This window comes from Bactrocera neohumeralis, chromosome 6, assembly GCF_024586455.1.
Source record: "Bactrocera neohumeralis isolate Rockhampton chromosome 6, APGP_CSIRO_Bneo_wtdbg2-racon-allhic-juicebox.fasta_v2, whole genome shotgun sequence".
NCBI lineage: Eukaryota > Metazoa > Arthropoda > Insecta > Diptera > Tephritidae > Bactrocera > Bactrocera neohumeralis.
The window spans coordinates 13,396,178-13,422,357 of record NC_065923.1 but is presented as its reverse complement, the minus strand read 5'-3'; the positions used below and the strand labels follow the sequence as shown (position 1 = coordinate 13,422,357).

Here is a 26,180-nt window from a genome sequence, read left to right as displayed (position 1 = left end):
TCATGCTTTTGTCTATTTTTTTCATTTGCTAGAAGTTCCTGAAAAAGATGTTAGTAAAACTAACAACACCACAGAGACATCAGATGTTATTTTAAGACGCACTCAGAGCTTCGAGCATGACGAGAAGTGAGTAACAAAAGCGCCCACTTTTGGTGGCTAAATTTAAGTTATTTATTTATCCTTTTTTAAGCACAAATTATGGTTATTTGCAAATTAGCTACTTTCTTTGGCAAAATTAATTGAAAAGATTTGTTTATGCTGTGTGTTTGTGTATGTGAAGAGTCGCTTTTCATATTTTAAATTCATGCGCACAGATTATTTGGTTATGTATATTTGTATATATATATTTCTTGCTAAATTTTTACCAGAGCATATTTTCATTATCAGTCATAAATTGCTTTTCATTTATGCACTTGAGCTTTCATAAACTACATAAGCATTATAGTTAAAAAATATTTAGGAGGAGGTTGAGGAACCCAGTGCGTATAATTTCTGAAATGTTATTCACACATAATCGGACTTCATTCCTCTCTTAAAGTCGAAATATTTTAAAATTTCATTGATTTCGATTTTTGAATTTTTTTTCGAATTTTTGAATTATTGAGAAATTTATTTTCCGTATTATACACAACGGCTTGTAAACTCTCACTTTTTCGACATAAATTTGTTGCAAGCCAGGATAGCAACTTCAGTTTGACTTACTTAAGAGTCGGTTTTTCATAAAAAATTGCCGATCTAAACAGGGTCGAAATAACACCCCTTGACCGGATAAAATCCGAGTCATTTCTGATAACGTAGAACTCAATTCTGGGAATTTTTACGACATTTCAAGTGTGGACTCTGTTTCCTACACAAACGTGTCTACGTAACCAGGTTCGAACCTGGTTTTATTAACTGTAAACTCATAAATATACCTTGATTGTGTTTGCGGTCATTTGCTAAATGCTTTCTATCGCTGCAACAACAAAAACATGCGTGCTGAAAATTATGATTGCATATTCCTCTCAAGCACATATCAGACTCTTTTTATTCGCTATTACGTATCAAAGTGATTTCATTTTTACTAACACATACAACTCTACATGAGTAACAATTGCGTTCATATTTATTTTATTCTCTGGAATTCTTAGTTACCTTATTTTCTAATAAAAAATCTATACTCAAACATTTTGTCGAAATTGAGATAAGATTGCAAACAATTGTAGCGAGTAATTGAAACATTCGCGCAGATATCGCTGCTTATCGGCAATACAGTTGAGAAGCGCTATTTTCATGCGCTAACCGAAATAATTCAAGGCAGTAGTTGCAAATGTGCATTCGTGCGGGTTCAAGCAAGCGCGTTTATTGAAAACATGTAAGGTATTTTTCGCGTGTTTCTTAAATATACGTACATAACATGTGATCAAATTTGACCCGGACTGACAAAGTTGACAAAAAGGTGTTGTAACAAAGATTTAAAATTTTTTTTTATTTATCAATCGACTCGGCTTTATGTTTCAGTCTGCGTCAAATTTGTTGTATATATGGTACGTATGTATAGAAACATGTGTTTAAGACAACGTATCACATACACAAACATCATAATATCTTTTTTTTATTTTTGAAAATATTAAAATTGTAAAATATTTATTTTACCAATGATTTGTGACCAAATTACTAATATAAAAATTTAATTTGTTTATTATTTTTTGCATACTCACTTCAAACAAACAAAAAAAAATTAAAACAAAAAACATCATCAAACCACAAACCACCATTACTACTACTCTCACAACCACAACCAACACCTTCACCAATCACCATTCAACAACCACAAATCGTCCTGCTAACAAACACAACAACAACAACAAATAAACAAAATAAAATTTGTAATAAAACAAACCATTGGCGCTTGTTGTATAAATTTAAATGCAAAAAAATAACTCAAATAATGCTTTTGGTTGTTAATGAATTGGAAATGAAAACGCATACACGAATGTCTGAAATGACGCAAAATCCAAAAAAAAATAATAATAATTAACGAATGCAAACAATGTGGTGCAGATTCTATCAAAAATATCATGAGCTGCGCGCACGCATAAAAGCCAATTCATGCCCCATATTGCCGGCCAAGCAACAACAACTCAATAATAGTAACAACAGTAGTAACAGTAATAGCCAAAATAACAATAGCAACAGTAGCAATAGCAATAACAACATCAACAATAATAGCAATAACAGTAACAATATTAATAACAGTAAAAGTAACATCAACACCAACATTATCAATAATCCCACAAGCGCATTAGGCAACGTTTACACGCCCATTCCAAATTATTCGGTACAAAGATCGGCATCACTCAAAGATCATAGAAATTACAGGTTTGTTAATTTGCTTTCATTTTTATTAAAAAAAAAAAACAAAAGAAAAACATAATTGAAAAACTTTCAAAAAAATGCTGAAAATGACATTTTTTGTTTGAAAAAATTAGAAAAATATTAAAATAAATAAAACACAAAAAAATTTTTTTTCAAAAAAAAAATTTCATTGTTCAAAAAAAAACATTTTCAAAAAATTTAAAAACAAATTTTTTTAATTTAAAAAACATTTTCAAAAATTTAAATTTTTTTTATTTAATTTTATAAAATTTTTTGAAAATGTTTTTTTTGAACAATTAAATTTTTTTAATTAAAAAAAAACTTAAAATTAAGAAAAAAAAAATAAAAGAAAAATTAAAAAAAAAATAAAAAGAAATTGGTTAAAACTAAAAAAAATATTTGAAATAATTAAAGAAAAAAATTAAAAAAAAATGGTTCGCTTAATCATTCATCTGTTACGTTTGTGCTTTATTCTCAGCTATAATTTAATTCATTTTTAATAATCATCATTAAATGTATGTGTGCTGATTTTATAGTATATATGTATGTATGTTTATAGAAATGTATTTATTAACAAAATTTCTTTAAAAATTGCTTGTAACATTTCAAAACACATTTATTTACTTCTAACGCAGAACCATTTCGACGAACACGTCGTCCACATCGATAACGGCGGCGTACACAACAAGCACACCAACAACAGCTGATTCGACTACGTCAATAACGACAACCGGCAGCACCACCACCACACCGTCGACAACTACAACTACGACACCGATACGCAGGTGAGTTGATAATGCATTAAAAATATTTTTTATCACAAAAACAAAAAAATATAAATGAAAAATAGCAACCGAAGCAGCTGTCTTAGTCACCATATGAAGTCTGCTCTTCATTGTCTGTCTTTGCTCATGCAATTCTTTTACTCTTTTTTTAGTTTGTTTATAAAAATTGTCATACTTTCTTTTTTTCACAATCTGTTCATTTTCTATAATTTCTTATCAACATCATGATTTTCCCCCCTTCATAGCGCACAAAATAGTGGCAAAGGTGCCACAAGTGCTGTCAGCACCAACAGCAACAATAATAATAATAAGAACAACAACAATAATAATAATACAAATGTCAATAATACGATCACTGCCAATAACAACAATAATAACGGTAATAATAACAATAATAATGACACTAAACAGTCAACATCATCAAGTCCCGATGCAGCTGCACCAACTACTACTGTCGCCGCCAAGCAGAAAATGTCAGCTGGCACAATTTTCAAAAATTTCTTCAAGTAAATATTTTGTTTTATCGTCGTGACAGATTTTTGCGCTCTCTATTTGTTTTGCTGTTGTCTCAACCTAACTTTTTTTTCCAATTTTTTTATGCGCCGCTAATTTTGTGCTACTTATTTCTTATGTTTTTTGTTATTACTGTTTCGCGATTTTTTATTTTTAATTTTTTTTTGTACGTTGCATACTGCTGTTTCTAATCGTAGCTCTAGCTTGTGCAGAAAGTTTTAAATTAAGGAATTAATATTTTTTACAATGTAAATATGGTTTTTGCTTAAACAAAAAAAAAACTAAAAAGTTTATTTGTCAGCGCAGATTTGGTTCGTTTCAACAGCTCGGAAACTCCTCGAGTCTTAGCTGTATATAGTGGACAATTTTTTATGCAAAACAATTTGTTTTTGGAATAATCAGTTTGATGATGAGAATGTCTGCGAGCAATTCTTCATCATATCGATGAACCTCAGAGAACTCAGAGAAAACTTTTCTTGTGAAATATGAGCTACCTATGTATAAACAGTCACATTATTTGCTGAATTACCCAGAAGATAATTTTATTTGACTTAAAAATAGTAATTCCTCTCACAATTTCTTAAAATTTGCCATTAGTCCACAATGTCGTTTTCTCTTGAGGAAATTTGAAAGCCTGAATATCTCCTGAATGTTTTGATATATCGTTTTGAAATTTTGCACACCTTCTTTTCTCCCAAAGAAGCTACTCATTTGTCAGAACCGCCAATATCGGACCACTATAACATATAGCTGCCATACAAATTGATCAATCAAATTCTAGTCCTTCTATAGAAAACTTTTTTATTTAACAAGATATCTTCACAAAATTTGAATTGGATTATTGTCTAAGGCAATGCCAATAATCTCAGAAGAAATTGTTCAGATCGAACCACTATAACATATAGCTGCGATACAAACTGACCGATCAAAGTCAAGTTCTTGTATGAAAAACTTTTTTATTTAACAAGATATCTTCACGAAATTTGAGAGATTATTGTCTAAGGCAATGCCATAATCTCAGAAGAAATTGTTCAGATCGAACTACTATAGCATATAGCTCCCATACAAACTGATCGATCAAACTCAAGCATTTGTATAGAAAACTTTTTTATTTAACAAGATATCTTCACGGAATTTAGAATGTATTATTGCTCTAAGCAGCGCTACAATCTCCGAAGATATTGTGCGGATCGAACTGCTATAGCATACAGGTGCCATACAAACTGATTGATTAAAATCTAATTCTTGTATGAAAAACTTTTTGATTTAACAAGATATCTTCTCGAAATTTGTCATGTATTATTGCCCAAAGCTGCGCCATAATCTCTAGTGAAATTGTTCAGATCAGACCACTAGAGCATATAGTTGCTATACAAAATGATCGATCGGAATCAAGATAAAGATCTGTTTGTACCCTTCTATGCCATAAGAAATGCACCTGTGAGGAGTATTATAGTTTCGGTGCAGCCAACGTTTTATCCTGTTTTAACTTCCATCGTCAATTAACCCTCTTTTTTAACAAACAGGAAATATGTTCTATAATAACACTAAATTTTCATAGGAAATTGCGAGACTCACACCATTACGCGTCAATACTGCGCCCTGCATGATCGCTTTTTCTTGTTCTTCTAAACTAGCCCACTACTGACATCATCTAAAAAATATTTTTAAAAACTCTACATATAACCTTTTTAATGCAACAACTTTCCACCACACTTGCAGATCCTTTGTGCCACCCGTGCGTGACGAGGAGAGCGAAACCCAGCGCAAGGCACACGCCAAACGCGTGCGTGAGACGCGTCGCTCCACACAAGGCGTCACGTTGGACGAAATCAAGAGCGCCGAAGAGTTGGTCAAGAAGAAAAACTCAAATATGAACAACAACAATAACAGCAGCAGCGTAAGTACACAATTAAAAGAAAAACTGTCCAAATTATCACGCCAAGCTTATGATGATAGCAATTAAAAATCGATAAATTTATATTTATATATTGCTATTAATTACTAAATAGGCTATATACATATATACATACATACTTACAAACATATGCCATATAATATAATACCATTACTACACAAAATGAAAAATTACAACAAAAAGAAAAGAAAAAATATTGTAAACATTCATTATTTGTCACGCAGTTCTTTGTCAATTGTATAACTGTACTTTTGTGTGAAATTGAACAACAGTCAAAATCAACTATAAGACAACTATCATCTTGTCACGTACAATGTCCCGCCGGTGTTTGTGCCACCAGAAAATTACCACCATTTCCACCACCACCACAACAACCAACAATTTCACCATATTCACCACAAACAAATTCAGTTAACCACTGCAACCTTCAATTGCCAAAACTCATCTAAAATTAATATACTTGTTTGTACTATTATCTATCATGAGCAAACATGTTGTTGTTGCTGGTTACAGTCAATACTCCACGTATTGAAATTTAAAATCACATTAAAAATTGCTTCTGGAAGCGGTGCTGTTATACATATTTATTAATGTTATTAAAAATGAAATTTAGGTTATAATATTTTATATATAATATATATATAAATTATATCGTTTGTTGGTTTTTTGATAATCAATTAATCGTAGTACCACCAATTACAAATATATCATTACAACCACCCAATCCAACCAAGCAACCACCAAACCAAATGTAATCCACCACAATCCACTTGTACACTTCAAATCTCACTCACTATATATCTCACCCCCACTCACTACTTGGATTTGTGGCCACCCACCACCACCACCACCCAGGCTTTGGAACTACTATTATCTGACGGTGTTGCGGTATTGATTTTCGTTGTTTCAAAAAATGTAAAATCAAATAATTATCTCCAAAACAACATATATATGTACATACATATTATATAATTACATAGTATATACAAGCACAGCAGGGCAAACAGAAGAGAGCAATATGCAGGAAAGCCAACGAATTCGCATTAAATCTACAGCACATGGATACACAAACATACATATAGACATCAACTTTTTTTTATACAAAATATATTCACCTTTCTCGTGCATTTTGACGCTTTAATTATTGCGCTGTTTGTTTTAGTTTGCGCCAAGCGTGCCATTAACAAAAAAATAAAAAGTAAAAAAAAAAAATAAGAGCGCAATGTGCTTACAAGCATTCAACGTTAGTTAAACAATAATAATAATAAAAAGCAGTTTGCGTAAACGCTTGTACGAAGCAGCAGCTGACAGCAACCGCCGCCGATACTTCCTAATCGCATCCAAATATGCATTTGTGAGATCATCTGCACAGGATTACACACACTCGCGCCTTTCAAACTCTACTTCTATCTTTAACTACTTAACTGATTTGAATTAGTCACTTACTTAGGCAGCACTTTTTCGTAATCGTTTAAGGAAAATGTCGTTTTGTATTGCATAGTTGTATTTTAGTGTCTTCTTATTCAATTTACTTCTAAGTTATATGTAAAATGTTATAATAAACAGTTATTTTATGCAAGTATATTTTATATATAATGAGGAATGCCATATCTTAAATAATATTTGATATTAGATCACTTATAAAAACATTTGTAATTGTACTTTTCTAAAAAGTATTTGATATTCATTATTTAGTTGATTTACAAGTTGTCTTACAGTCTAAATTGTATATTAATTTTATACATGGTGTGACATCTTTTAAACCGTTTGAAAACTAATTGACTAATTTAAAAAAAAAAAAATTAAAATAAATGCCTTAAACCCTGAAAGGGCTTCGATTTTTTACACCTGTTTGCAAAACACGATGACTGTTAGCCGAATCGACGAACAAAGCACCTCCAGGGTTGATATCTGATGTACATATGTACATATATATAAAGGTGTATTAAGTTTGCTAGTCCTTGTATGGAAAACGAAGATTCGCATAGATTATTATCCAAGCGTTTTAGCGTTGCAATCTCCAAAAAAAGGTTTCAGAACAGACTGCTATGACAACTTCCCGATCAAAATAAATATGAAGATCTTTTTATAATATTTTATCTAATGTAATTTATTTTGTTTTTGTCGTAGAATACTTTGATGTTTTCTTCACGAATGTTTTTCTTGTAACCGCCTTTTTGTCCTAAATTTTTATACCGGAAACTGACATGGCACACCGTCTTTTTGACGCAAAAACCGCTAATATTGCAATTGACAACAGTTTGCAACCACTGTTTCAATTTATTTGAGAATATAAAGGGTGATTCATTTCGAAGTTCCCTACTTTTTAAAAGAAAAAACACAAAAGCTTCAAATTTAATGGATAATTTTTATTATCATTCGAAAGAACAATCTTTGACATTTATTTTTTGAATATTATCTCTTTCAAATGTTGGCCGCGGCTACGTCACAGATGGTCCATCCGTTGAGTCGAATTTTCGATAACTCGTTCGAGAATTTGGACTGGTAACTGGCGAATGACACGCGTGATGTTTTGCTCTAAGGCCTGCCTCGAAGCGGAATTGTCCGCATAAACTTTAGACTTTACATATCCCCACAGAAAACAGTCTAACGGTGTGATATCACAAGATCTCTCAATAAATCCATTGCTTGATCCGATGTGTGGGAAGCGGCGACACCTTGTTGAAACCAAATGTCGCCAAGATCACGAACTTTAATTTCAGGCATCAAATAGTCGTCAATAATCTCTTCAGGTTGCTCTTCGCTCTAAATGCGGCAATTTCTCTTCTTTACATACCTATTGAGACAGACATGAACGCTCATCATCGCTGAACAAAATTTAGCTTGAAAACGTCGAATCTTCTTGAAACTTTTCAAGAGCACATTGAGCGAAACAATGTCGCTTGGGAAGGTCAAGCGGTTTCAGTTCTTACAAAAGCCGTATTTTGTGCGTTTTCAATTGAAGATCTCGGCGTAAAATTTGTCAAGTCGTTCCATACATCACTCCGAGTTGCTGCGTACGGCACCGAATCGACTCTCAACGGTTTTCGTGTACAGACTCAACTACGGCTGCCATATTTTTCTTCACTGTGTGTGGTCTTTTCGGTCGTATATTATCCAATAATGAAAGCCGGGTCTCAAGATGGGTGATGGTGTTGCGAATAGTACGCTCAGTAGGCCGATTATGTTGATCATAAGTTGAGCGAAGCGTTGTTCAGGCGTAAACCTTTCCACGGTGAAATGTTAAACACTACGGAACAACAATAACATGACAGATTGACACTACTCACTCGTGATCTGTCAAAAAAAGCTACTGAAAATAGTACCTCTACTTGAATTACCCGTTATAAGTCAATGAAGTTTAGCTGGTCCGAAAAAGACTTTGTTTTCGCCAAATAAGAGAAACTTTCTTTTCACACGGCGTGACCGTAAGAATTTGAGTGATGCGTTTCATGATTAGAATTATATGAAATTGAAACAATGTCAAAATATAATGGATAAAAAATTGCAAAGTTAGGTTGTCTTTTACTAAACATGTCGCAGCCACACCACTGGAATAATACAGAGCTGTGCTTGCAAGTAGTCTTTCAAGAAAATAGAAGAACCAATCGCGGAAGAAGGATATCTCTTCACCACGACAACCTCTGAATCAACTGCATTTTTGAGCACATAAAACATCGATTTGATGAGTAAAGCACCGTAACGACCCCGTACGATTACAATAAACTAAGAAGCCAACGTTTTGCAACACAAGAAAGTGTATAGATCTTAATTGAGAATATTTTGTGAAATACAATTAAGCTATTTCGATGATTAAAATTTGTTTTTGTTCTCTAATCCCAAATTAGATTTCACCTGATTGCGAAATATGACTAACAACACGATTTTTTGAAATTTTTTGCTGATATTTTTTGAATTATACAATTAAGACTTTATCACAGCTTGTAAAATCTATGAAGTAGTCGTAAATATGTTTTATACTTACATATATGATTATTGTTATTGCTGTATTCCAAAATGAGATTTCGTTTTCAAATTGTGTGGTTTGAGATTAAGTTACGAATTAATCTGATTCCCTCGATTTTTGTTTATTTTTATCGCCACGCTCAACTAATACCTCAACATTTTGCTATTGAAAAAAAAACATTGCCTACAATTAGGCGCATGATTAAAAAGTAAATAATAAGAGTTAATAATAAGGGCAAATGTATTGAAATTTAATAAGTTTCAATAATTTCGTCAATACTTTTTTTCATTTTTAATAAAAGTTTAAACGCTTCGAATTTTTTTTTTTCACAATCACAACGTTGAAATATATATTTTTAACACGTTGAACTTTTTTCTTTAAAAGTTGAAGGAGACATTAATTTACAAAATTTTTGTAATTACTTTTATTTTTTATAATATTCGAATATAAGTTTTCGAACGTAACGATGTTTTCATAATATGAATTTGGGTTGAAAATTTTCTTCAATGCTTTAAATATAAATCAAATATATATTTTTTTCACAATGTTTTAAGCTAAAACTAGGTTGCCTTTGGTTTAGTTTGTTTTCAGTTGAAAAGATTAGTATTGAAAATTTAGAGAAATAATTTTTTGGCGTCATTTCCTTGTACAAATATATCAAAAATAGCGCGATAAATTAATTTGTATGAAAAATTTCAAATATTATCGCAATTGCAGACATTTTTGGATGCGATCTTTTGCAATTTGTGAAAAGTAACTGTTCTTTTATATAAATTTGCAATGTTTTTAGCACCAATACCGATAAAATTGAGCAAAAATCTTAAGAGTAGCAAGTTAAAAGCAACAAAACAAAACAATAGAAGTAATGAAAGTAACTACAAGTTAGCCACACCTCACGAGGTAATCGTCAAATGCAATTGCTGAAAACGAAATCTCACGAATAAGCATTGCGCAGCGTTTTTGTCTAACTATTCAGTAGTGAATATTATATTTGTGCGTTTGCATGAGTTGCAATATGGAATTTGCATGAATATTTTATCGTAAAATTATAAAAAAATATTTTGTAAAAATTACAAATTTTGCATTTATGAACTTTTTGATGAGCGCGACAAAAAACGCCTTAACAAATGCAATATTATGGCGTTTAGCAAATGCTGTAGAGCGATGTATTTCGTAATTTTGTTAAAAATGGAACTTTTTATTTAGATATACATACATACTTACTATATAAGTATGTAGCGCAAATATACCGTACTACACACTACACACATACATATAACACTTACAACAACCCAATAGCAAAATATGTTTACGTTAAACTAAAAACCAAAATTATTAACAGAATGAAACGCAAGTAGCCACAGCAATAGCAGGAACAATACCAACAACATCCGAACAACAAGAAGTTGAAGCTATTGAGCCGCCACACACGGAACCGTCAGTAGCTGCCACACAAACGCTGCCAACCACAGAAACGCCGCTCGCGTCGCAGAGCCAAATCGCGGATGGCGATGAAACAACGATCGCAGAGCAACAAGCCAGTCGTGCAGATTGCACGCCAGCAGAGGAGAGTGATAGGGAGGAGGAGGAAGAGAAAGAGTGTGATCAGCAGGATGATGAAGCTGCTGTGGACAATGATGGCGAGGATGTTTCCGCCTCTTTCACAATTGTGGCGCCAACTAGAAAGAATTCTAGTACGAAGGCAACAATGCTAGATGATACCACAACGGATGATGCCACAACCACCGATGATAACGATGAAGAGGTGAGTGCCACATACACGTTGACACCGCGTCATTCGTTTGTCGGCAGCGCTGCACCCACCGAAACTGTGGAAACGACGATAGTGGTCACGCCACCGGAAATCATAATCAATGAAAGTGATTTAGATAGCGAAACGGTACGAAAAAAAGCCGAGACATATGAAATGGAGGATGAAAATGTGCCTGAGAATGCGAACAAGCTTGAGATTGATGTCGACGTTAAGAATGAGAATGCGGATGAGTCAAGCGAGTCTGAACAGCAGAACGAGAACGAAGAGGCGACAGAAATAGCAAATTTAAGCAAGGTCGAAGATGTGCAGGCCGTGCTAGAGGCGGACGATGAAGAAGAATTGCTAGAAGAGAAGGCGGTGGACGCCGAAGAGGAGGTGGAATCAGATGATAGTGAAATTGTTGAAATTAACGAGTTTGAAAATGAAAAGACTGAAAGCTCTGCCACCAAAGAGTTGGCTACTAATGAAATAAGCGCTCCTAAATCACACATATCCACGGGCAACAGCTCAGTCGAGTTACCGTCAGTTACACAAACTGAACGTGCACGCCATAACACATTAATTCCATTGCCGCTGGTTGGCGTGGCGTCAACTAGTGTGGCGCATGCCACAGATGCTACACCGGCCACGCCCACCAGCACGAGCGCGAATACGCCCACACTCGAAAGTCCTGTGCGCTTGCGCGACAAGCGTATACCTTACGACCCGGACAGCAACAATGCCTTAACGTTAGCCGAACGCCTACGTTACGAAGCGAGCAAATACAGCGCTGTCGGCGATAGTGACGAATCGTCGTCATCGTCGACGGTCGTTAGTAAAACACGTTCACTACCACCAGCGTCGCTGGCAAGTGATGCCGATGCCATCAATGAGCTATCAACAAATTACGGTAAAATTTCACTCAGCAGTCGTCGCAGCTTGGACTCATCCTCACTGTCATTGCACGGCAACAACGAGAGCCAAGCAGCTCAGGCGTCATCTAATGACACCCAAACCTTACAAAGTGCTATCAGTAGTATTAGTAGTTGTAGTAGCGGTAGCGGTACAGCGTTTGTGGCAACTACAACAACAGCGACGGCGCCGAGCAGCAGCAACAGTAGCAATAATAGTACAATGGCTGAGCGACGTCCTTCTTGGCGTTTGAAATTCGATGCTGGCTGTAAGGTAATGCATTGTTGTACGATCCCATAGTACAAAACAAAAACCAAACAAAAATTACGATTTTTAAGAATTCAAAATACCCACCAAAATAGACCAACCCAACAGTTTGTCGACTCCTACGTTGTCGAGTTTGCAACACGCGTACGTTCGTTTGTCGTGTTCGTAGTTAAAAAAGAAAACAAAAAATTCAACTTTTTGTACAAATGTTTGGTAGAAATATACGCCACTTGTTATGAATTATTTTAGAAAGTGCAAGAGGGGAAGTAAACGCATATATTTTAACTTATATGCATTGTATATTATAGTGTTATTTTTGTTAGTAGTGCCTTCACCAACCACCAGACCATCAAAAAAGTCAAAAATCAAGTATCAACACCAGCGTTGCCAACACGAAACACAAAGCTTTTTCGATTTTCTTTATATGCATTGAAAAAGACAAAAGAAAATGCTTCAAGCCAAGCATATTTACATACAGACAGTCATGAAAACATAATTGTAAACTTTTGAATACACTTTACTTACGTAAATAACCGATTATGGCCATGAAAAAAATTATAATAATTTAAATTTAAAAAATTAATTAACATAATTTATTGGTACACGGATTAGTCGCATAACTGTGAAATATTATATAAATTTTGTATTTGTTTAAACAAGAGAAAAAAGTTTAATTTCGTTTTTTGTACATAAATTTTATAAAATTTATTTACTATAAAAAATTTTAATTTTAAAGAAAAAAATTGAATTCCTCTTTGTAAGGAAAAAAAATTAATGTGTTTTGTAAAATTTATGTACAAGAATTTTTTTAAGTGGACATTTTTATTAAAAAAAAATATTATTAAGGGGTTACATGGATTTTTTCGGATAAAAAATTTTTTGAAAAAAAATCATATTTAAAATGAAATATTTTATTAGAATTTTTTACTGTTACAAACAGCTACTTTATTAACTAAGTAATTTTGAAATTTTTGAAAACTCGGTTATTACGACGCCATTTCCGGTGACCCCTCGAAAAAAAGATTCGCTCGCGTTGGCAGGACGAAGCAAAAAAATTGAAAATTTTGATTTTTGGCAGATATTTTTACAAAAAAAATTAAAATTTCAGTGAAAATTTCGCGATATTTTTGTTTTTTAAAATAGTTGTAATCGAAAAAAAAATCCTTCGTCCAAGTCTTTAAGAATTGTATCTAAAAGACTTGTACATAATTTCATGAAGATCGCTTGAGTAGTTCTCGAGAAATCTTGCCAGCCGAGTTCAAAAACACAGTTTCGAGAAAAACTGGTTTAAAGACGGGGCACTTAGCCTAGCTAGTCTCCAGCGCACAATTTCACAAGGCTGTATCTCCGAAACTATTACTCGAATCAACTTGAAAATTTAGAACAATATACTAGAGGCGTTGTAGAATTTAATAAGCCAATAAAAAAATTCGATTTTTTGAAACCCGTAAACCCATGTAATCCCTTAAAATCCACATAAAAAAAATAAATAAACAAAAGTGAATACTTACATACGTGATTTTTGGTATATTTTTCTTTATAAAATAATGAAATTTTTTGCAAATTTTCTCAAACATCAAATAATAATAGGTATATAAAATAAAAAGTGCTCTAGATTACTTATTGTAATTCAAAATTTGTATAAATATTTCACGTTAAGTTTACTTAATACCTAATATCAAAATTACTTATTTTTAACTTTGAAACCATAATATAATTTTATATACACTTAATTAATATTATTAATTTTTACTTCATTAATTTTATATACCTTTTTGTAAAAATTAGCTATTAATTTTGTACTACCCGTATTTATTACCTAAACTGAAAAATAATTGGAAGTAGTTAGTAGCTTGTATTGTAAACCTATTTAAAAACAGTAGATACTAGTAAAGCCTATCTCTCACATCGCCTATTCTACTCATGCCTTCTTTCATCATTTTATTGTTGTTGTCACCACTAATTGTTGTTGCTTAACTCATTAATGTTTAATGTAAATAATAAACGAAAAATGTAATCCTTAACTGTTATACAATTTTATACATGTCTACATCAACCTTAACTTGTGTAGCCTACTAAGCGCCTACAACCCGCCTACTTATAGCATAACGTGTATATGTATGTATTTGTTATATTAATTTGCACCACTACACACTCACCAGTTTATGTACTCACATTTTTCTGCTTTTCCATTAAAACACCTTGCTGCTTTTTTGCCAACACACGCATCTAATCGTTGTCATCTGTGTCTAAAATTCAATTAGAAAAAGCTTCAACTAATTGCTAGTTTTCCAAATGTAAATTTTTTTTTAAATTTTTAAAGTATATAAGTGTTGGGTATAAAACAGTGATAATGTTATGTCCAGTTTCATAATTTCTGTTTGCATTTGGCACTTTGATTTGAGGGACTAGAGAGCAAGAGTCCACACCCACTTGGTTAGTGCGTTTCTGCGGGAGTGTGTTTTTTCTCAACTGGTTTAATTTTTGTGATTTTGTTTTATAAAAGTTGGTACCAAGAGCATATTTAGAGGAAAAAAGTGCCGTTAAGCCACACTGAAATAAAAGAAAGCTGAGAAAATTCTTTTTTATGTCAAAACAATTAAACAAAAGTTCCTCTAATTAACGTTTTTCGATTAATAATTTACAACTTATGAGTTCTCAATATTGTTGTTTTTGTAATAGCTTAAATACTTCATAAAATAAAATACTTATGAAAAATGATACCGGGGGAAAAGACCCACTCATCTAACACCCCTCTCCCTTTGGTCCGACCGCGTCGAAACAGCAAGTTTCTTAAGCCTTCTGCTAGATGAGTTCGACGACAACTTAGCTAATCCTATCCTTACCATCCTACAGAGACTAGGTACCCGCTAGAACAACAATAACAACAACCTTTGACGTTTTTAAATACATTGTCTTTCCGGTTGCTTGAGTCCGGCCATCACATGAGATCCCAAAATTAAACTTTTTCCCATTTATTCCGAAGTTCATACATACAACCGTTTATTATTCTTGCTGAATGCGTTAGTATCTCTGGCCTTATCAAGGAACCCCACCATACTAGCTTTATACTAAAGTATTCTGCTGCCAATGCCTACAAATTTTGCTGAACTACTAATATTGGCCTATTTTGGTTGGCTTAATGAGACCAAGATGTAAAAATAGATACGGCATTTAAGATTCTTATCTTACCATCTGATCAAATTCGCTGGGATGGCCTTCAGTGCCTCAAGTGAATTATGATTTTTTCGGATTCTGCGCATTTTTGGAGCGCCATTCGCTAGCTGTGAAGTCTTTTTCATAAATCCACGTCTCATCACCAACAATATTGCGATTGATGAATGCAAAGTCCTCAGCTAAGTTGCCAAGTATTTCTTTTGCGACCTCCAAGAACTTAACCCCACTTTCTGTTTTTGTCAGAAAGTCATGTCTGTCTGCTGTTCCAGATTTATATTTACACAAGAAAACTTCCAAATTAGTATGTTTATGTATTCAACATAATTAAAAAACAATCAAATTCTTATTTCAATAGAATTGAATGCAAAGTCCTCAGCTACGTTGCCAAGTATTTCTTTTGCGACCTCCAAGGACTTAACCCCACTTTGTGATTTTGCCAGAAAGTCAGTCCAGTTGCGATTTGAACCTCGACAAATATTTTTTTAACTTTTTTTTCAAGTACCCTATTTTATATCAGCTGTAAAAAACATTACCTGTTAAGTAAACATTTATATTTACACAAGAAAACTTCCAAATTAGTATGTTTTCTTGTATTCAACACAATCGAAAAACAATCGAATTCAAATTTCAATAGAGGCTGATTCCTATACACATGAATTACACTCAAAAAAAAGATAACTTTTAATCATTAATATGGTTTTGGTAAAAATATATATTTATACACTGAAAAGAAAACTTAACTTACAAATTTAACTTTGTAAACTAGAAAAATTCTGTTTCGAAATTTTGAAAAATAAAAAAGTAGTAGAAAAAGAACATTCCCGCAACCTGTAGTTGTGTCCTTGACACGCTTATCCGTAAATTGTTCTGTGCTTTGGTGTACCCGATTTTTATGTACCTGCAAACATACATACAACAACATACCTAATTGTGACGTAGAACGTTTACCACCCACCCCAAGTATTTGACTACTTACATAAATACCCTGTATTAACGTGCGGTTTCGAGCTATCGACACACAATCAGGACACATTTTGCTGTAGCCTTAATTTGACATATAAACATACAAACAAACATATAATGCAAGCCGATGTCATAGGCGTAATTATTAATATAAGAAAATTTTCGATAAATTTCAAAATTTAGTTCAAATTGGAAGATGCATCGAGTGGGAATACATTTCCGCCAAATAACAGCACAATTATACCGAGCGCGCCAGCTGTTATTGCCGCTGCCAATTTATCGTCAACCATATCACAACGGCGCATCAACAGTAATTCATGTAAGTTTCATTAAGTCATACTATATAATTCGTTCCCTCATAATATAATATAATTTTAATTTCTTAACAGTGAACTCGTCGAATCAGTCGTTGAACTCAATTGGACGACCTGTGTCCGCACCAGTCAATGCCACCACATCCACCACATTACTCAGCAATGATACTCACAGCGAGGGTGTTAGCATTTTCGGCCGACGACTCACCGGTGGCAGCACCAATAGCACTTATAGCAGCAGCGCCACAACCCCAGCAGCTACCACGACAACGTCTACTGCATCCACAACAACAGCTAACGTCACAGCCGCCACGGCTAATTCGGCGTCTAAAACTAACGACGATAAAGGTAATGCAATTTTGTGATTTTTTTTTTTTTGTTTTTTTTTCTTCAACTATTTCTTTGCTATTTTGTCTAGATAATGACAAAGAAAATGATAACCGCAATTTGGCTGCTCAATCGGCTATACAACGAAGAAGGAAACCAAAACGAAGATCCACCGGCGTTGTGCATATCGATATGGATGTAAGTGGCTTTTATTTAAAGTAGTTAACGGTAATTGTTTATGTGTTGCCATAAAAATGCTATTCCGCAAATATTCTTGGCAATACCAACTACTTAATAGTAGTATTTTCGATAACAGTCGCGTTTAAACACTGAAATTAGAACATTCGCGGGACATTGACGTAAATACCGTACATGTAGGGTGTTTTATAATTAATACAAAGGGTGTTTTTAGAGGTACACAATTTTTATTTCTTATAAAACTAAACAAAATTACATTGTCAACATTTTTGTTTTAAGAGAGCGTTCTATGGAAGCCACCCTGTTTCCAATTTTTCACCACTTTTTCGAGCATAAATGTTTTTTCAATTGACATTTCTTGCTCGAATATAAATTCGACTCCGTTTCGATCATAAACTAGTCCCATATAGAAGGCTGAATACACCATTGACTCGATGTAGCCTCACAAAAAGAAATTTAACGGAGTAAAAATACTTCTTGATATTCAGGTAGGAGACCAAAAGAGCTCTATCAGTTATCTACACCATGTTTAGGAGACGAGGCGCAAGTTAGTTGTCATCGAAATCTGATGGGAGGCCCAGTAAACGTGCTGTTTTTCCCCAAGAAGTTGTAGTCAGACCATAGGTAGAGAGGTGTTAGTTAAGTAGTTGTTGTTGTTGTAGCGGCAGAATTCTACTTAGTTGACAGTCCTTGGCCGGATAAAAGTCCGGGTCCGTTCCGGTTACGTAGACCCGACTGTCGTGGTTAGAGTCATGCGGGTATTCATTGCACTCTGGACATAAAAGGGACGATTCTGGATAGATAGGAGTTTAACCTTCGCGAGGCAACTCGAGTTCTTCGACTGTCTTGGGTGGTAGTTTGACTTCAAGTACGCTATTCAATGGGAGGGCGTCGTCAATCAAGGAATAATCTCTTCATGGCCTTAGGAGGTGGTTGCGCTCAAAGCAGATAACTACGAAACGCATCCGAACAGAAGTTCTTTTTTTCAATGAATAAGACAATAGAGGCATTGCTTGTCTTATTCAGAGCACAATTATTAAATTTTCTACATCGGTAACTCCTTGGAAGGTAAGTAAACTCTGACAGCTGATTTGGCTGTTTTGACTTTAGAAAATTATGTACTTCTGAAAAACACCCTGTTATATGGTGAATATTGGTTTAAACCAGGCAACATTTTGGTATTGATATTTATTCAAAATAGATTGACATTTATTCGAAATATTGATTATAAATCCATCAAACGAAAAACTTAAAAGAGATACATTTGATAATTCCGAATTTATTCTTTTTTCGAAGTACAAGTATTCCAAATATGAAATTTTGAAACGCAATTACATTTTACAAGCGCAAGTGTCGGCAAAATGTATAATTGTTTGCTTTTTATAATTTATTGTTCATTTCAATTCGTTAGGCATCTGTTGTATTTACGTACACACAACATAGACTTTGATTAATTGCGGTAATTTATGAATTTTATGCATTTTAAATACGTAAATTTACAATACGAAATTTTTAATATTTTATTTTTCTATTTTCTGGCTTGCATTTACAGGAGCTCGATCCAGAGCGGCAAGATTCAGCAAACGATGCGGAAGAGAAAGATAAGGAGAAAGAGGTGAGTGTCTTTAAAATGCATTTTTCTTATAACAATTGTAAATATTTGTGGGTAGTATGCTCATAAATATTTCTAATTGATGATGTGGTGTTTATTGCAATAATAAATAATATTTACAATAATGGCAACAACAATATACAAGCTAATTTTAGGCATACAATATTTCTACAAATAAGAAAAATAAACTTTTGACATTTTTAAAACATTTTCTGCTCATAAAGTGACACTTTATTTATGGCTAAGATAAATCTTTCAATATTTTTTTTATTATTATTATGCTATAGTGATTAGACTTTACACCTAAGAAAATTGCATCCATGTGTAATTGTCGTTTTTGAACGCGAAAAGTGTCCAATAAGTTGCAATGTGCACTTGTACCAGTGTACATATGAATATACATTTGTACATTAATAACTACACGGAAATTAAATCAGCACTTGGTTCTTTGTATTACTACAATATAAAATCGAATTTATGGAATGTATCTTTTGATTGCCTTAAAATGCTGATATTCAATGTGTTTATACACATGTCCATAACACACGAATTTCGGACAATATATACACATCCCGACGGGCGGTAAACATTAAAAGTAAAATTTATTTAATTAAAGTGTAAAAAAAGTATTTTCCTTAGCTAATTAAGTTGGAATGGCGTCACACCTTCGAGCGTTTGCTGCAATTTGCATTTATGGCTACATTTGCGTGGGTTGCTGTTCAAAAGCACTTACAACTACAGTGGTGGCGGACTAATCGGAAACGATTTTTTTTCAATAAAAAATGTTTAAATTTTCGCAGGGTTGCAAATAATGCATAATAAACTAAAATATTTGAAATTGTTTTTATTTTTGTAATATTAATTGATAATTTAACTTTTTTTAATTTGTATAATCAACAAAATCTTAGTTAACAATAATAATTTTAAAATTTCTATTCCTACCGTTTTGAAATTTTCAAAATAAAATTTTGGTTCCAAATACCGTATTAAAAAATCTCAAAATTTATGCAGAAAGCGCCTAAATGTAGGCAATATATTGTTTCCTCATTCGCTGTTTTCTCTTATTATTCAATGTATGCGTCCATTTGGAGTATCAATTTCGTTTTTATACTCTGAACAGTGTATATAATTTGCCAGGAGTTTATCACATTCCGAAGAAAACCGGGATATCTGTATATACTCGTGTTTGTACTCGTTTGCTGCTGATACAGCAACAGCAACTTATATTCATAATATAATATAATAGCGAAAAATCGTTACCGAAGTAATTTGAACCGTTCCTAATAAGTTCCCTATAGACTGTATTTGCTCTACTACAGCAAATCCAATTTTTTTCGCAAAAATCTTCCCATTCAATTATTTGCGTTTTAACCAAATCCCAGCCAGGACAAGGCTACTCGGCGGCGCTGTGTAGTGGTCACTCACTATGCAGCAGCACGTTTATTGTCTGTTGTCTGTCCATCAATCGGCCGTCTCAGTCAGCGCAGCTGTTTAGCATTAATTACCTGCCGTTCGTGGCTGCAATGACCCACTTGCTGCACGCAGTTTTGGCTTAGTTAATGTGAGATGTATATTTTTACGGTTATCTGCATGTATTATTTACAGCGCAACAGCATACACATACATACATACATACATGCGTGCAAATACATGTACAGATGTATGTATGTGGCCTACTTAGGCGCTAGGCGCACACAAACACACGCATGTGCTCACTTTACTTAAATTTTTTCTTAAAGGTGTCAAAATCAGAAGATCTCGCTCTCGATTATTTTTCGTTATTTAAAAAATTATATATTTCAAAATTTTTTGTTTAATTTTTTTTAATGTTTTTGTTTTTAACTTTTTTTTGAAATATTTTATTTTAATTTTTTTATATATTTTTTTTTAATTTTTTAATTTTTTTAATTTTTATTGTTTTAATTTTTTTTTTTTTTTTTTTTTTGTTTTTTTTTTTTTAATTTTTTTAAATATTTTTTTGTTATTTTTTTTAATATTTTTTTTTTAATTTTTTAAATCTTAAATTTGTTTTAATTTCTTAAATATTTTTTTTTTAATTTTATTAATATTTTTCTAGTTTTTAAGAATATAATGTATATTTTTTTTATTTCTTATAAATTTTTTTTATTTCTAATTTCTTAATATTTTTTTAATTTCAAAAATATATATATTTTAATATTTTTTTTATATTTTTTTAATTTTTTTAATATATATTTTTTATGTTTTTCTCTTGCCTTCGAAATCTTATAATTTTACGTATCGAGCATTGGCATTTGCATATGTATGTACATATGTATGTAGGCGCGTGTGGGACGGCGTTGTAAGTGTCTGTCGCGCCGCGCTGTCTGCCGCCGATGACACATTCACTTGTCAAATTATGTACAATTTCAAGTGTAATATTCGCTTTTATTGGCATTGAATTTATATCTAAGCCGATTGCTTAATAAAACATTAGCAAAAACCAATTAAATTCAAACGGTACACCTCATGGTTGAGGTCAACGGTATTAGAGCGCATAATTCGTCGGCAATAATTTAAAGCATTCTGCAGATATTATTGTTGTTGGGGCTTTTAAAAGCACTGTCGGTTGATTTAAATTATTATCATTTTGCTTGTAAAAGCTAATGCAAGCAACAACAACAACAACAACAACAACAACAACAACAACAATATATAAATTTCTTAAAAACATGCCTAAATAAACATTTAGCGATTGTTAATCACTGCAAATGTCCTCTAATTGCTGTTTAAAGTTGTATTTCTATTATTTCGGTTGCCTTTTTTTGTTGTAGTTATTTTCTGCTCTGCATTAGTCAACATTTTGTATTCGCCAGCTTAACATAATTCACACCTCGCCAAACAATGGCAATTGTCCGTCTAACGGCCAACCTATGATTGACGATGTCAAGTGCAAATATGTATTTCGTGTGTGTGTGTATGAGTCTGTGTGTTTGTGTGCGCTTTAGACAGAACTGATTCATCTGGCGTACTAACTAAAGCTATTAATGGAAATTGCTAAGCGATTTACATTATTTCTTGCACATCTGCTGTACATTTGTTTTATAGCAAATTTCTGTAGTCCTAACCTATACTATGTGTGCATAACTGCGGTTTATTTCATGCCTTCATAAATACCTATTAACACTACGTAGTTGTATATTTGTATGTATGTACATATGAAATATACACAAATCTCTCGGCGCGAATGCTATAAATATGTCGCTATTGACTTTTATAGTAAACATGTATGAAAGCCGTAAACGTAGTAATATAAAGGCAATTATTTATATTCAGAAATCTATAAAATAAAAATAGTGAAAAACTATTGTTGTGTTTGATATTCTGAGTTGCGCTTTAAGATTTAATGCGAGCTCGCCGAAATGTAGGCAACAAATGTTATATGCTGTTCTTTTGCATAGTTGAAGCTTCAACCTTAGCCGTTTAAAAATTGAATTGCTTGGATAACGACTAATACCATCTGATCAAATTTGACCCGGATTGACAAAAATTTGCGTTTACTCATATACAAATAAAATATAATACAAATATTTATTATTGCCTTCAAAATAGCCTCCTTCTGATAGTATATACTTGTAGCTAGTACAATCTGATCAAATTTGACCCGGAATGGCAAAAATCGGCGTTTCCACGTAAATAAATACAAATATTTATTATCGTCTTCAAAATAGGCTCCTTCTGATAGCATGTAAATAGCATGCCAACGCTTGATGATGTGACATTTGACACAGATGTCACTGACGGTCATACCTCCCTAGAAATAAATATTTCGCCGAAATTTAAATTAAAAGGTCTTACTATTTTTTGCCCATGTTACGTCTCATTCGCAGTAATGATACGTTTAATGAATGAGGGATCATCATCTATGTTGTCAAGCATCACTTTTACGAACTTTACAATGTCGTTTTAGCAGAAGAATTGTGTCTTTTGGGACAAGTTTAGCATTGACACGCTTCTTACCCAAGACATTAACCAAAATGAGTTTGAGTCGATCCATTGGATATCTTGAGATCTTCTGTTGTCTCTCTGATTTTCAAGCGCTGTTTTTTTAACTTTTTCGATACTATCGTCATTAACAAAGGAGAATAGACGATTCACATGTGGCAAGTTTTCGAATGAAAACACTTACGTGTGCGTAGTTCCATTGAAAACATTCATCCAAAGTCGTTGTTCACACACTAATTGACCAAATTCTCTAACTAAAATTTTCTTTCTAAATTTTTTTGACAAAATGGCGAAAAAAACGATTTTTGACCAAAGAAAAATTTATTATTAAAAAATATTTATCGTTGAGAAAAAAATCTTCGATTAATTACTAAAAACTATATTTAAAAAGCTCGTGTTAAAATTTGAGACTAATCGATTTAGCCGTTTTCGAGTACTTAATGTTGGTCACCGTCTTTGAAAATACCATGAAAAACGTGTTCAAAGTTTGGAATGCACTTTCAAGCACTCTGAAACGACTTTCTAAATTTTCATGTAATTTCGAAGATATAAAAAAAGAGAAAATAAAATTTAAAAAATCAATTTTTTGAAAATTTTAACTGTATATGTCTGGGCCAATTTTGATCACATGGTATATTTCGATCCAAGCTTTGTATCTTGCTACCAAACATGCCGCAGTTTCGACGAAAGAACTGTTCAGACCCCTGTTTTGTGCTTAAATGTATCATTGCTGATGTTTTGGAACCAAGCCTAATTACAATTCCATTCTTTCTATATAATTATTTACAAATAGTTAAATTATTCTTCCCGATTTTTTTTAAATCTATTGATTATCATATTATTTTAGTTCAAGGTTCTAGATATTGTCTTATGTATACTAATTCTTATATAATATCATACAATAAATATTACATACCAGACATTAATTTTCTTATTACCTAAACAAAAAATAGGATGATGAAAACTTTTGGAAAGGTTTTTAAAATCAAAAAAAATATTTATTTTAAAAAACTTGATTCTCAGTGGTTCATTATTGCACATGGTAACCTATTTAAAAATCTAGTTATTTACTATAGTTAAATTTTCAGTGCCTGTTTGTATGCTAATTTTTGCCTTAATCTACCGTATATTATAAAATATTTTAAAAAGAACTTTACCACCCACTTTGAACTTACAACAATCATAGAACACAAAAAGAATAGAAACTTGCTTCAAAATGTTGCGTCTGTAGCCCTCTAAACGACATGCATACATACATACATACATACATATATGGATTTTCTATTTTCACACTGCTCTTAGTTGACATATAAAATGTCCCGTTCATTCAACTTTTGACCATTTTTTGAAAGACATCACTAAATCCCCAAAACACATTTCTGGTGTGTTTATAAATAGCAAACGTTTAAAATTTATGTAATTTGTTGTTGTGCCCATGTGAAGCAACACACAAACACTTCATTGTCGACATGAAGTTGGGCGCGCTTCCTCATGCGCAGTGGAGTAGTGCGGCGGCGATCGCTGTCAAGTGTAGTTTGTACATACGTGCGCGTATGTTGACATAAGAGGGAGCCAAACGAACGAGCGCTCGTCAAACACATATTAGAATGTTGTTAGCATGTTAGACTTCTGGCCAAGAAACGCTCCTAAAACACTGCGACGCTATAAATAGATATATGGCAGTATCGGAAACTCATTATGTTTATGTTTTTGTTTATTTCTTTAAAGTTGATACATCAAATATGTTAGCCGAGTGTGAAATATTATATGCCGTTATTATATACATATGGAAGCACGGTTAGGATTAGGAACATTATTTTCTCTAATTTTTATATTATTTTTTATTTTATTTAACATTTTTTTTTCCCCCCATTCAAGTTCAATGTAGACATCTTTTAATTGAAAAAAAATAGATCAATTAAAATTTCCAATGCCAATAACGCTCATCACACGCTTTCCGGCCGAAAGTGTTGTCGTCAACAATGTTGCCGAAAATGTACAAATCTGTTAAAGTCGCCTTCGCCCAATACCTGACCGAATTATAATTAAAAATACTTTTCGTGTGCGGGAAAAATCAGGTGAAAAACGCTTGTCAATTGTCTTGACGTCGGCAATTTATTTTTTTACTGTGCACATGTGCAGCTATTTTTGTATGAAATCGTCGTTATTCGAGTATGTCTGTGTGTTTATTGAAGGCTTTTCCTTGTTTTTAGAAAATCTACAATTTAACCTTAAAAATTCGTTGCATCAGCTTATTTTATTTTTCCATAAAATGTAATTATTAAACAGAAAATTCTTTATATGAGGGCGATAATTACTTAGCTTCACCTATTTGCCAGATGGCGCCACTATCGCAAGTGAAATTTACTTCTAATACGAGTAGTACATCCTTGTTGACGATTACCGTCAAAATTTCAGTCTCGTACTTTTGTTTTGACCTATTGTGGTGAAATCGTGTTCAATACTGGTCATAGAAGAGAAATATCGAAATCAAAGCGTTTCCTTCGATCGTTGCACGTCGATTTTTGATAAGCCAGTTACACCGAATACGAATACCGCCAAGAATAAGACTTACCGATCTAAACGAAGTTAGGTCTCGGAAACAACAGCCCCTGTCCGGATAAAATCAACTAACTTCCGACAAGCACTGACCGCCATTCACAGTGAAGCCATGAACATCTTCATCGACTCCATTTCAGTTAATAGCGTACTTGGAGACAAATCACCACCCATTGCAGAGGTCGAGTTGCCGCGAGAAACGAGAGTGACTCTGCGCAGCTTCGTTCCGGATACTGTAGCAGGTTAAACTCCACCTCTTTGCATACCCTACTAACCCTACTCATGTCATACCCTTCTGTCCGACCCCGTCGAAGCAGCACGTTTCCTGAGCCTACCGTTAGATGACGTCGACGACAACTTATCTAATCCTTACGATCCTAACAACGATTAGGTACTCGTTACAACAACAACAAGCACGAAGAATAACGTGACAAAATTCGATGATCTCGTATTACCTGAATGATAATTGAAAGTGCGGGAGAGAGCTGAGAAAATTGGCTTAGAGGATAGAGATATACTAATATTTGGGCATAGAAAAGGTATGTTGTAGCGCCAGAATTCTGCCGAGTTGACAGACCCGACTGTCGTGGGAGC

At 33.2% G+C, this 26,180-nt stretch overlaps 1 protein-coding gene across 16 annotated transcripts in view; it reads left to right on the top strand.

The window, feature by feature from the left end:
• LOC126762466 (protein phosphatase 1 regulatory subunit 12A) overlaps positions 1 to 26,180 on the top strand; it is a 76,487-nt gene that overhangs the window by 26,888 nt on the left and 23,419 nt on the right. For 10 of the 16 annotated variants that reach the window (XM_050479227.1, XM_050479225.1, XM_050479218.1 and 7 more), the window contains 10 exons: positions 33 to 126; positions 2,044 to 2,361; positions 2,994 to 3,143; positions 3,389 to 3,649; positions 5,379 to 5,556; positions 10,884 to 12,479; positions 16,797 to 16,932; positions 17,003 to 17,275; positions 17,346 to 17,452; positions 19,005 to 19,067. In XM_050479227.1, the coding sequence (XP_050335184.1) occupies positions 33 to 126; positions 2,044 to 2,361; positions 2,994 to 3,143; positions 3,389 to 3,649; positions 5,379 to 5,556; positions 10,884 to 12,479; positions 16,797 to 16,932; positions 17,003 to 17,275; positions 17,346 to 17,452; positions 19,005 to 19,067 (3,176 nt within the window). The remainder of the gene's footprint in view (positions 1 to 32; positions 127 to 2,043; positions 2,362 to 2,993; positions 3,144 to 3,388; positions 3,650 to 5,378; positions 5,557 to 10,883; positions 12,480 to 16,796; positions 16,933 to 17,002; positions 17,276 to 17,345; positions 17,453 to 19,004; positions 19,068 to 26,180) is intronic. The other 6 variants (XM_050479236.1, XM_050479237.1, XM_050479229.1 and 3 more) reach the window with 4 other exon arrangements.